At 36.4% G+C, this 13,903-nt stretch overlaps 1 protein-coding gene across 9 annotated transcripts in view; it reads left to right on the top strand.

Annotated features, from left to right (window-relative positions):
* PICALM (phosphatidylinositol binding clathrin assembly protein) overlaps positions 1-13,903 on the top strand; it is a 131,385-nt gene that overhangs the window by 80,537 nt on the left and 36,945 nt on the right. For all 9 annotated transcript variants that reach the window (XM_055137290.1, XM_055137276.1, XM_055137282.1 and 6 more), the window contains exons 7-12: positions 2,587-2,693; positions 3,918-3,959; positions 5,594-5,679; positions 8,391-8,514; positions 8,700-8,833; positions 10,003-10,106. In XM_055137290.1, the coding sequence (XP_054993265.1) occupies positions 2,587-2,693; positions 3,918-3,959; positions 5,594-5,679; positions 8,391-8,514; positions 8,700-8,833; positions 10,003-10,106 (597 nt within the window). The remainder of the gene's footprint in view (positions 1-2,586; positions 2,694-3,917; positions 3,960-5,593; positions 5,680-8,390; positions 8,515-8,699; positions 8,834-10,002; positions 10,107-13,903) is intronic.

Below are 13,903 nucleotides of genomic sequence, written 5' to 3'. Positions count from 1 at the left end.
CCAGTTAGAGGTACAAAGGTTATGGGGGCTACACCCAGTGCTGCTCAGAAGCTATTCCTCTTTCTGTGGTCAGGAGGACCAGGATTGGTAGGATGTCAGGCAAGCACCTGAACTGTACTGTCTCTGCAGTTTACCTAAATACCTATTTTTTTTGGTAGAATTAATTTTCTATTTTTTAGATAACATATTTAATTCTATTAACTTTAAGGCTATATCATTTCTGTAAAAATTAAGTTGGAGAGGCTAGGAATGTACCTCTAGTAGAGGTAGAGCACATTACTTAAAAGTGAGAGGTCCTGGGTTAATGTCAACAACATATACTGCGCGGACCCGGGCCCCTCCCTCCCTTCCCCAACGCTGCCAGGTGTGGATGACCCAGTGCCCTCCATCAGCGCCACTTGTTCACACCCCTCCCATCCACAAAGATGGCAGTAGCAATATAATAAGGTAGAAGTTTTCTCTTCCAGAAAATTGCTTTTCCTAAGTTTCTGCATGATCAACTTAGAAAGTTGATATTTTTGAAAGCTGTTTTAAAATTGATAATTATTTTCAACATCTTAAACTTCCTGGGGTGAGGGGGTTGTTTTGGGGCCACTCCTAGTTTACATTCAGGGATCATTTCTGGCAGGGCTTGAGGGTGTCAGGGATTCATCCCACTTCAGCTGTGTGTAAAGCATGCACCCCACCAACTGTACTATTTCTCACCCATTTATTTTTAAGAATACTTTTTACTTTTGAGTCAATTTTAGGAGCATTTGGTGCCAATTTTATAGTCAGTACATAGATGGAATGCAGTTAATTTTGACTGCATACACTTTTACAGTAGAATTTGGGTGATCTAAGCAAATAACTGGAAAGTATGCTAGAATTTAAAGCGCATAGTTTGTAGTATGATACATTTTTATACCAGTGTCCTTGTTTCTCTTCCATTTTTCTCTTTTCTTTTTTAAAATTGGATCACCATGAATTACAAAGTTACAGGGTGTTTGTGATTTTCAGGTGTATATGGTTTCAACACGAATCTCTTCACCAGTACCTACTACCCTTCACCAACGTCTCCAATTTCCCTCCTGTCCCCAGCCTGCCTCTGATAGATGCTTCCCCTCCCCTGTTGTCATGGTGTTCCCTTCTCTAACTTATCCTCCACCCCCTCGCCCCCAGTGGTTAGCCTTTTCTTACTGAAGACCAGCTCTGCCCTTTGATTCTGTTGGGCATTTGGTATTTCCTTATGATGTTTCTTTATATCCCACAAATGAGAGAGAGAGATCATTCTGATTCTGTTCTCTTCCTCTGACTCAACATAATGCTTTCCAGATCCATCCATAGTACAGCAAATTGCATACTTTATCTTTTCTTATGGATGAGTAGTATTCCATTATGTATACATAGCAAAGTTTCTTTATCCCGTTATCTGTGGGTGTTTTGTCTGTTCCCATTATTTTGGCTATTGTATATAGTGCCACAGTGAACATAGGAATGCAGATGTCTTTTTTGCATTATGCTTTTGAAAGGCCCTTGTGGTATACTCCCAGGAGTGGAATTGCTGGGTCATATGGAACTCAATTCCTACATTTTTGCTTATTGTCTTTCAAAAAAGGCTGGCTCAGTCAACATTTCCATCAGCAATGAATGAAGGTTTCCCCCTCCACCTTATTTTACACTTCAGTTTATTTTTCATAGACTCAGTTATGCAAGGATACTTTAATATTCTAGTATACAAGGAGACTTAATACTTTTACTCTTCATACACAGGGAAAGCAGCTTATTTCCCACAACTGAAAAAAGTTTTGTTTTTTGAACAGCCATAGTCTTCGACCCAGTGATTTGTGTAAATTATGCTTTATGCCTTATTTTTATGTATTTATTTATTTATTAATTTATTGCTTTTTGGGGGTCACACCTGGCGATGCACGGGAGTTACTGGCAGTGCTCGGGGGACCTTATGGGTTGCTGGGAATCAAAACTGGGTCAGCCATGTGCAAGACAGACGCCATACCCACTGTGCTATCACTCCAGCCCCTATATATTAAATTTAAATGAGCTTTCTGTGTGACATTTAGTGTATAGTTGCCATAATCATTAATGTATCATTAGCAAGGATATTTTGAAATAGTATTATAAATAGAGTAGGACTTGTATTAATTGCCAATAGATATTTAAGGAATTCTGAGAATAAATGTTGTAAAATAATAATGTGCTTAAGTACTTTCTCAATAGCTGTATTTCAGAGCTATGAATCTTTTCTGGGCCATAGAGATAATGATAAAGGGTTAAGGTGCATGCCTTGCACATGTGGGCCCTGGTTCAATCTCTGATAGTGCTTATGGTCCTTTAGGAACTACTAGGAGTGACCTCTGAGCACAGAGCCAGGAATAAACCCTGAGCACTGCTGGGTGTGACACCCCACACCCTCCCCACAAATCTACTTTTTTGTGTTATTTTTTTGGTGGGGTTTGAGGACTGTGGTGCTGGTGGTTGAGTCTGGTCTGCGTGGGAGGTGAGAACCTTAAATAAGCTTGTACTAATCTCTAGCCCTTGAATATATATTTTGATGCAAATGAAATATTTTCACACTTACTTTGGCAGAAAAATACTTTGATATGAAAAAGAACCAATGCAAAGAAGGTCTTGACATCTATAAGAAGTTCTTGACTAGGATGACAAGAATCTCAGAGTTTCTCAAAGTTGCAGAGGTAAGCTGTCTTTCAGTGAGTTTATTTACTAACTTGCCTTTTTTCCTTTTAAGTGTCGATTTTAAATTGTTATTATCCAAAAGAAAGAACGTCTCAGATAAGTATATGTTCGGTCATTTAATTTCTTTCTTGTTTTATTGATCTGTATGATGTCATATGAATGTGCTGTTATAGTGATTTAAATATATATCCTGAATATTAACTTGATCATTTTTAAATTGATGGCACGCAGTGGTGGTGTGAGTTTTTTAATTTGAAATTAGCCACGTTCATTTTGTTAAAGTGGTAAAAATATTCAGAGTTAGTGCAAGTGTCATTCGTCTTATAAGGCTTGCAACTGGAACCATGTGAATTGAAATGTTTCTGTAGCCCCTGTAGGAGTGATTATGGAGTGATCATAGTGTATTATTGGTTATGGAAACCATGACTATTGGTTATAGGATAGTTGTAGAAATTTTATTAAATATGCTTTCTGAGTTTGCCATGGAGGACAGTTGTGGTAATGTCTTCAGGTATTATCTTTCTTGCACAGAGGCAGCTCTTAAAGTGTTTCGGGGTATTTTTGTTGTTGTTGTTCTACCTTTTACATCTTACTATCAAAGATGTCTTATTGGTTGACTGTATCATCCTGGAAGTTAACTACATCAAAGCTAGTCTGGAATTATCAATTTTGTCATTTATTATTAATGACTGTTACTAGTGTGGTGTTTAATTATATGGAATAGTATAGAACTGCATAATGAAAACCTTGCTGAAAATAGCTATTTTCTGAAAGCATATGTTTTGAGGATGTGTGGATGAGTGTTACTGGGAGTGGGTGTGATTGTATGCCAGGGATAAAATTCGGGATTCACACAAACAAGTTTTGATTATGTAGTCCTATATCGCAAGTCAATAGCACAGTTATATTTTATTTTATTCTTACTACCCTCTCAGGCATATTGTATGTCTCCTTCAAGATGAAGTGTATACTTCTATGATCTGTTTCTGGCTTTCTGTGACAACTTGTTCGATGTTATATTTATTGATGAAATTCTGCATTTGTTATTGCATGTATACAACTCATTGCTTTTGAATTCTAAGCTACTTAAAACTATTCTTGAAGATTGCTTATCTAAAATTCTTGTTTATAATCCTAGTCATAAATATCATTTTCAACATTTATTTCTAAGACATCTTTATTGTGATTTCATGTAGTAATCTCGATGTTGCTTCCTCTTACAGCAAGTTGGAATTGACAGGGGTGACATACCAGACCTTTCACAGGTAATTATAATTGTTCTTATTAATAGACTCGGCCCTGTACTGCTAAAGTGAGAGGTATTAAGTAACAATGCAGCCCATTTATTAAGGACATTGGTGTAATTTTTTGACAGCTTTTTAACATTTTAATATTTGCTAATGCTTGTTTTAATGTATACCACATAAAATGATGTACATAGGCACATGATATACATGTTTAATTAAATTATTCCCTCCCCACACTTTGTTCTTGTTCTTGTTGCTGCGTATGTGATGCCCAGAGCTCACACATGCCATCTGGTGGTGCTCACATATTTTATATTTTTGTTTATTTGGGGCGGGGGTAGTCACACCTGGCGGTGCTCAGGATTTACTCCTGGTTCTATTCTCAGGGATCACTTTTGGTGGGACTCCACGGACCATATGTGGTACCAAGTAACTAACTTGGATCAATTAACTTGCTTTATTGGGTCACATAAAGCAAGCACTTTGTTTGCTGGGACTCTTACCTCAGGTTAAACTGCTTACACACTGAGCCCCAGTGCTCACCAAGGTTTGTACTTAGTTGTGGATGCTTATACTATGTGCTTACACCCTTAGTTGAGGCATGCAACTAAAGGTGCTTACCTGGTGGTTTTGTACTGCATACATATATTTACTAGAAGTTTCACTTTCATGCCTTAGGACTCACATGTGCTGTGTGACTTAAAGTTGGACAGTAAAGCAGTCTTAGCTGTCAGGATCGTGCTTGAGGTGTGGGTGTGTATGTGTGTGTGTGTTGGCTATTCAGGGTTTGTGGGATGGGCATTCTCAGCTTTGACCTAGGGCTCATTCTCATGTGTTTATTAGTAGTGGTTTTCTGATAGGGTAGAGTTGCACATATTCTCTTCTCTTCACTGATCTCTGAGTGATCCAGAAACTTTTCAAAAGTGCAAGACTGTTTATACTTTAGGGAAGAGATGATTTTGTACAGCTGTGGAGATTTGAGACTTAATCTTTTTTTAAGATGTGTGTCATATTTCTTTATTCTTTGAATGGTGAACCTGAACTTTTAACGGATAGCCAGATTAGGGTTGAAGAATTAACTCACTGTACTAAACACACGTTTTGCATGTAGGATCCCTGGTTTGATCCCCAGCTCTGCTTGGCTCTCTGAACATAATCAGGATCAAATTCCAGTGTGCTGGAAATAGCTCTGAGCACCCTCCCATGTAGCATGTGCTTTACCAATTGAGAGATGACCCAGGCCCCCATACCATCATTGTTTAAGTTGTTAAAACTCTGTTAGTCATCCTATACACAGATGTTTAATGCCCAGAAGGAGCATGGGGAGAGGGGGGAAAGAGAGAAGAGACAGGAGAGAGGAAAGAAAGGAGAGAAGATCTGGGGGAGAGGCAAACTGGGGATATTGGTGATGGGAAATATACACTGGGTTGGGTGGATGTTGAAACGTTGTATGACTGAAACCCCGATCGTGGACAATTTTGTAACTGTATCACGGTGATTCAGTAATTTTTAAAAAATAAATAAACAATAAAACTGTTAGTCATTAGGACATGATTAATATGCGTCTTTTGTTGTTCCTCTTATGTTAGGTGGTAATTAGTTTTGATTAGTAGCCTGATTACTATGAGTCTTTAACAAATCTTGAATTTCAGGCTCCTAGCAGTCTTCTTGATGCTTTGGAACAGCATTTAGCTTCCTTGGAAGGAAAGAAAATCAAAGACTCTACAGCTGCCAGCAGGTACGTTACTTTTTGTAGGAATAAACAGGAGTCAAAAAAGCAGTATTTCTGAGAGTAGCTGAATCTAGCTTGTTTCTAGTTATGTAACTACTATATATTACTTATGAAATGGGATTATTAATGCTATACTCTCATAGAATTGTCAGAAATTAAATGGGTTAATGCATTATAAATTTATGGAATAGTTCCCAATCTCCAACAAATGTCAGTATCTATTTAGATGATCACAATGAGTACTTAGAATTGTGCTTATAGTTAATATTTCTTAGTAGGGATAATATATTGATTCATATGGTATTTCATAATTGTAAAGTACATTTCTATAAATCTCATTAGTATTCACAATAGTTCTGTATGCTGTAGTAGTTCTGGCATTCAAATTTAGGATATTTAACACCAGTTTTATATATATATATATATATATATATATTTTTTTTTTTTTTTTTTTTTTTTTTTTTTTTTTTTGCATCACACCCGGCGATGCACAGGGGTTACTCCTGGCTTTGCACTCAGGAATTACTCCTGGCGGTGCTCAGGGGACCATATGGGATGCTGGGATTCAAACCTGGGTTGGCTGCGTGCAAGGCAAACGCCCTACCCGCTATGCTATCGCTCTAGCCCCAATTTTATAATTTTTGTCTATGCCAATTTCTGCGGCTAGTTTTAATAAGTGTATTAGACTTGAGCTGAATTTTAAGACTTAAGTTTAGTCCAGCGTAACAATTTGAAAACAGCGCAGTTCATCTGAAAGCAACCTTATTTTCTGATTTTTGTGTTGCGTATTGTCTTGAATGGTGGTGGTGGGCGTACCTGACAATGCTCAGCATCTACTCCTTGGCTCTGTGCTCAGGGGTCACTCCTGGGTGTGCTTGTTGGGCTGAGGGGAACGTATACGGTGCCAAGGATGAAACGTGGTTGGGCCATGTACACTGCAAGTGCCTTAATCCTTTTTCTCTTTCTCTGTCCCTTCATGTTTTCTTAGTATGAAGAAAAATTTATAAAACACAGCACTTTTTTTGTTTGTGTTTTGTTTGGGGACTATATCCGGCAGTGCTTGGGGGAACCATATGGGATACTGGGAATCAAACCTGGGTCAGCCATGTTCAAGGCCAGTGCCCTACCCTCCATACTGTTGCTCTGGCCCCACACTGAGAACTTTCAGACATGTTTCAGAACCTTTTTTTAAACCACAAAGTGTAAGTAATTGTCAAAACAAGATGTTACTGATATTTAATACTTTGAAGTTCCAGTTTTTCACTTTGAGTATTTTAATGTTTAGAAATTTAAGTCTGCCTTGCATGCAGCTGACCCAGGTTTGATTCCTCCGTCCCTCTCGGAGAGCTCAGCAAGCCACCGAGAGTATCCCGCCTGCACGGCAGAGCCTGGCAATCTACCCATGACATATTCGATATGCCAAAAACAATAACAAGTCTCACAATGGAGATGTTACTGGTGTCCGCTTGAGCAAATTGATGAACAACAGCGTGACAGTGACAGAAATTTAAGTCAACATTGAAAGAATTAGTTGAGAAAGTGAAGAAAAATATAGTCAAGTAATTTAGGTACAACCCAGATAATTTTTGTCATAAAAGTTACTAGTTTCTATAGTTATGTTTGTCATAACTATATTACTCTGCTTTTGTCTTCTGGGTTGTATCATTACATTGATTCATTTATAAAATTGATTTTACATAAAATTTGTAGAGATTTTTTTTAATGGTATTTGGTATTATAAGAGAAAAATGAGTAAAGGTCAGTGAGAAGTAGTTCTTCAGGTTAGATAAATTTTTTACCATATATGTTTACATTTTGTTTGAAATTTCATGTTGGCGTTTGTAGTATGGATAAAGTTTTGCTAAGGTAAAGGAGATAGCAATGAATCTGCCAGTGAGAGATGATGCATTGGGTTTTTTAAATTTGTGTTTTGGTTTTTGTTTGTTTGGGGGCATTAGCAGTGCTCAGGGCTTACTCCTTGTTCTGTGCTCAGGGCTTACTCTTTGAGAGTCTTGGGGGATCTAATGGGTGCTAGGGATCAAACTCAGGTTGGTCATATGAAAGGCAAGCACCCTGTCTGCTATACTATCTCTCCAGCCCTGGTACATTGATTGTGATGTATAAAATATTTGAAAAGAAAATTCTAGTTTGACCAAAAAAATATGACAGATAGAAATGAGGTGCCAGATAGGTAAACGACTGTAATTAATTTGATCTTTCCTTGAAGGGAGCTGTGGTCCTCTTAGAATATCAACCTAGATGTGTTACTTATTACTGGTACTAATGTTTTAGTATACCTGCAGTAGTAGTATAAACAAAATCTAGTATTAACAAAATCTAGACTGCAAGTGAGAAACATGGTACTTTTGCTTTTGGGGAGTTGTAGGTAACTCTCCCTGATTGCGCTGGTTCTGTTCTTAGAGCATAGGTAGGCAGTATACATCACCTGAATTGAAAACTCTTTACAAAGTCTGAGAACATTTACAAAGTAACATTTTTTTCCAATATAATGAATTGAGTATGTGAATTAGTTGCTAATGATGTTTTAGATCACTGGATAATGTTTCATCTAAAGTACTGGTTTGGCTCCTTACTCTTAAGATCATAATTATACTGTCTGTCCACATCAAGGAATGCCAGACCATTTCATAACTCGTTGTAATATGAAATGCTTGACTAAAAGCCAAGTTACTCTTGCCCCTGTCCAATTTTCCTAGGGCGACAACACTTTCCAATGCAGTCTCTTCCCTGGCAAGCACTGGCCTGTCTCTAACCAAAGTGGATGAAAGGGAAAAGCAAGCAGCATTAGAGGAAGAACAGGCTCGTTTAAAAGCTTTAAAGGTAAGTATCTGTGTTCTTTTCACTTGAAAAAAATGGTTTGTAACTTGGCAGTTTAATATTTTATCCTGTTATTGAATATTGGCAAAACAAAATATACTGTTGTGATATCAACATAAAATTAGAAGTGTTTAGATGCCAGAAAAATCTGCTTTCTGGATTTCTTATGCTTGTTATATTCTCAACAGGAGCAACGCCTGAAAGAACTTGCAAAGAAACCTCTTACCTCGCTAACAACTGCAGCCTCTCCTGTGTCCAGCTCAGCAGGAGGTATAGTGACTGCACCAGCCATTGACATATTTTCTACTCCTAGTTCTAACAGGTAGGTGGAGAGATTAAGGCTCACTTTTGAATGTGTAGATTTAAAGATTTTTAGCAGAACATTTTGAGTTTTGTTTGACTTAGGATTTGGTAATCATAAATTTAATTAAAAGAAGTGATGAGAAATTATGGTAGTAATGTAACTAATGTGATTATTTATAAAATTATTATAAAATTTTTTAGAATTTTGCAAAGGCGTAAGATGGAAAGAGCTGAATTACAAATATACTAAAGGAAATGATATGTTTATGCAACATTTCATTGTTTATACATTAATTCACATTTGTGAGAGATCTGATGGTTTATGATTCCTTCTATATTCATTCATATTTCAGAATATTCTTTTGCTGCTCTGTCTTGTATATTCCCTTGTGTTAAGTTCTAACTAATACAAAGTATAGTGTAGTTGCCAGATTTTTGTGCTGTTGTAACCTAGCAGACCAACTTCAGTGATTTTTCAGCCTAACATAAGCTCCTTTGCAGTGGAAATGTATAATTTTCAAGCAAATGATAATAATTGTCTTTACCTATCTCTCTTCCAATTCAATGTGTGGCATTTTAAAGTAATTTTCAAACCTCGTGGCCGCTATTGTAGCCACACGACCTCATATCTCCTCATTCTTAGCAGTGGAAAACAAATTATCTAATGCTTCCTTTCCAGCAGGTCTGACTTGGGGGGGGGGGGGGACTCTAAACAATAATAGTGCATTTTTGTTGAAATACTGAATGTAATCAAAGTAAAGAGAAAGTAAAGTGAAATTTATCAGCTACGCAGGTGGGGTGGTGGGGAGGTTTACTGTGGTTCTTGGTGGAATATGTGCACTGGTGAAGGGATGGGTGTTTGAGCGTTGTGTAACTGGGACTTAATCCTGAAAGCTTTGTAACTTTCCACATGGTGATTCAATAAAAAATTTAAAAAATTTTTAAGAAATGGGATATTGAATAGGTCGTTGGTTTTTTAGTCTTGAGCAAGCATCAGAATCACCTGGGGGGGTTATTAAGCTAGATTTCTGAGCTCCAGAATTTTTGATTGAGAAAGTGTTGAGGCCCCAAAACTTTTATTACAAACTCCCAGGTGATTAGCTCAGAATTTAGCACATAGTAAATGTATTATAGAATGGCTAATGTAAAAAAACTAACAAAACATCTTTTAAACATGTATCTTTTCAGCACATCAAAGCTACCAAATGATCTGCTTGATTTGCAGCAGCCAACTTTTCACCCGTCTCTACATACTATGTCAAGTGCTTCTCAGGTAGCCAGTACGTGGGGAGGTAAGCATTAATGAATTCCGTTGCAGATGTTGTTTTGACACTCCCCTCACTCTGTGGTGTTTTACTTAAGTGCATTTAATTACATTTGATAACGTGAAACTTGAAAAATGCAGAAGTAAAGTTACTTTTTCATCCTTTGAATAGATATTTGTGTAGAAGTGAGATTTACTGAAGAGGAAGCGAAAGAACCAAATATATATTTAATTATTAATATATATTTATTTAAATGTATATTCAATTCAACATTCAATGTTGAGCTTTTTCCATAATCGGAAATGTATTACTGTTCTTTAATCTTTGGTATTGAAAAAGTTTGTGTGGTTGTGGTGTTGGTGCAGGTGTGGGAACTTTCATCTTCTATAAGCCTATGATAAAGCACTAATGAGCTCAGTTCTGACTTTGAATGTCATGACAGAATTGATGCTCTTTGTATTTAAAACATTGCTGTAATTCAGATCTGTAAGATTTTGGTATTCAAAGAATTTTGCCTTGGTACAGACAGAAGTGTTTGCTGCACTTGAGAAGTTCTTGGCTTTTAATTAAAATAAACATAACCATGATCTGGCATTTTTGAAGGAATGAGTCTAGTTCATATCAGATGTAAGCAGTTTTGTTTAGATAATAAATTTATTTCCCTTAGTGGATTTTGATGCTCTCACTTGCCTAGCTAAGTATTTACAAACACTAAAAAAATCTTTGAAATGGAAGGTAGATCTAAAAAAGAAGCATGATTTTCAACTGCCAATCTGCAGGTCTGAAGGTTAGGTATTAAGCACCGAAACGGGAATAACCCCTCAATTCTGGCGGCCACGTGTGGCTCCAGACCCCTCACTTCTGACATTTGTAATCCTATTTTTTTGTACCTGTATATCCAGGATTGCATGAACAGTGCTTGGGCAAAAATGAGTTGAGAGTGGGAAGTTTAAATAACTCCTCTCTAGAAAATTATACAGAATGATCAGCCTCCTTTAAATTTATGTTGACTTAAATTGGTTTTTGTGATATATAAACTTGACTTTTTCATCTTTAACAATTTGTGTATTGAGAACCTTTTGTTTTAATTTTTTTCTATACATTTCTTATGACTGTTTTGTGCAGTGCAGTGTAATATCTGAAGACAGTATTGTTACATTGTTCAGCACTGTATTTCCTATGTCTATAGTAGTACTCTTTATATATATATATATATATGTACATATATATATATATATATATGGTGTCTTGCAAATGTTTATTGAATATGTGGACATTGTCTTTTTTGTCTTTTCTTCCGGACAAAATATTCCTGGCTCAGGATTGGGCAGGGAACAAAAACAGTGAAACACTCAAACTAGATATGTAGGTGAATTTCATTAGCCAGTATCTTAATTATAAAAACTAGTTGACTCTGATAATGAGTTTGATTTAATGGCCCTTTAGGATCTGGGTTTAAGTTTTTATACTAAAAGTTGGTTTAAAGTCAATAACTATTTTAGGATTTTTTAAATCAATATTTTGTGGTTAAAGTTGTTATTTTAAAAATATTTTTATGATATATCCTATTTATAGAATTTGCAACCTGCTAAAACATACATGTTTTCGTTCTGCTTTTTGTGAACAGCTTTTTTGTAGAAAAGATTAATAGAATTACTGTGACTAAACAATTTTAGCTTGCTTCTCTTTTTAAAGAGGAAATGTATTTATTTCTAAAATTAAGGTCAAAATTTTTCTAGGGAAAGTTTATGAAAGTGAGAACTAACTTTATATTCTTTTCCAAAGAAAATTGCTTATGAAATTGTTTCATCTGATTGCCTTGTATAGTTCTGACAGTGAACTGTTTAAAGCTTTGCTTAAAATTGTACAGTTTTTTATGAAGCTAGATTACTGTTTTATGATGGAGAATAATTTTAATTTCAACCTGTAAGTTTCACACTATATTCTCTTAGAAAAGTTACTCTGAGACAATATAATATGTAGGATACATTCACTTTATATCTATGGTCTTTGATATAAATCCTTCAGTTTAAGAATTATATTTGACTTTCAGTTGGTGATAATTTCAGAGTTTTAACTTCTCTGTAATTGGATAGCTAAAGAGTATTTTAAGCCAAAATTTTTGGTTCTGTCAGTTTTGTGTTCATTTCTATAAAATTTAGATCGAGGTTTTTTTTGTTGTTGTTGTTGTTTTATTTTTTTATTGAATCACCATGTGGAAAGTTACAAAGTACTCAGGCTTATGTCTCAGTTATACAACATTCAAACACCCATCCCTTCACCAGTGCCCATATTCCACCACCAAAAACCCCAGTATACCTCCCGCCCCCCGCCCCCCCCCCACCGCCAACTGCATAACTGATGAATTTCACTTCATTTTCTCTTTACCTTGATTACATTCCATATTTCAACACAAAACTCACTATTGTTGTTGGAGTTTCCCCCCAAGAAAGACAGCCCTACTACCAAGGAAGCATTTGATAGTTGGTTTTCCATTGCTTAGAATGAAGAGATATGTAGCTCCACTGCTCCAAGTACATAACTCTTTTTTTTTTCCTTTTTCCTTTTCCTTTTTTTTTTTTCCCCTCATCCCCCTTCCCGTGCCTCATAGTATGGTGGACGCCACGCCGCATTTCTCCCTGAAAATGGGAAACAACCGGGAAAGAGGGATATTTCCTCTCCTCAGCCGGCGTGGGGCTGTTGCTTAGTTCACAGTCCAGAGAAGTGGTTGCTACTTTAATAACCTTCAATATTTCAACAAAAACTCATTGTTATTATTTGGAGTTTCACCCCCAAGTCAGACCTGTTAAAAGGAACCGTTTCACATTGCTGACAATTATAGGTGTTAAGTCGCGCGGACGCGGCAACGTCCACACGGTTTTGGATTTCTGTATAAAGTCCAGGAAAAATTCTGCCAGAAATTGCATAGCCCAGCTCACAGTCCCAGTGCATTGCTGTAAGAAGCTGCGCTGGATGGCAAAATGTGTTAGAAGGTCTCTGGAATCAAAGTCTGTAGGTGCAGAGGGTCCCTAGATCAAGAGTTTTTAATTTTAAAATTAGACTAAGATTAATAACACACTCTAAATGTTTATCATAGTAATAAATTCTTAAAGGCAACTTTTTGGCATAAATATATCTGAGCTTTTGGAATAAGTAACTTAAAATGATTTTTACTTGTTAATGATATTCTGTGAATGAGGTGACCTTGAACTCTGTCACTGTGTATGTATGTTCTAGAGTGTAACTTCACAGGTCTTGAGTTGTAAGGTGTCACTATGCTCACCAACAAAGCCCTTAGGCCTTCACCACGATGCATTGGGAGCCCCTACACTGCATCTCCTGTCCATCGCACCCTCTCAGCACCTCAATTTTATGTTGAGGTTACAGAGCTTTTTGGTTTGGCTTTGTCTATCCTTCTGTTTCTTTTTATTCCATATATGGGGTGGTCATTGATATTTATCTTTCTCCTCCTGGCTTATAAAATATGCTTCATTTTCATCATGCCACTTTCATAACATGTGACAAAACAAAGGTATGACTTTTTATTCTAAAATTTATTCTTACGCTTTTCTTTGCTAAAAATTAGATATTAGTGGCACCTGCTATTAATTTAGTTCTTGTCACAAGTACTGCAAAGGACATGTATAGTACCAGTTTCAGGTAATTTCCTGTTACAAACACAATATTACACTTCTGTTTTATGAAAGGCATCTTAAGTTTCACCTAAAAATACAGAGAGAATACAGCTTTTTTTTTTCTTCCTGTTATTCATAGTTCCCAAACCTGTTAGGCTTAATCAACTCCCTTTTTAAGACAAAAATGAC

This window comes from Sorex araneus, chromosome 1, assembly GCF_027595985.1.
Source record: "Sorex araneus isolate mSorAra2 chromosome 1, mSorAra2.pri, whole genome shotgun sequence".
In the NCBI taxonomy this organism is placed as follows: Eukaryota; Metazoa; Chordata; class Mammalia; order Eulipotyphla; family Soricidae; genus Sorex; species Sorex araneus.
Note: the sequence above shows the minus strand (reverse complement) of the source record. Positions and strands in the feature narration are given on the sequence as shown.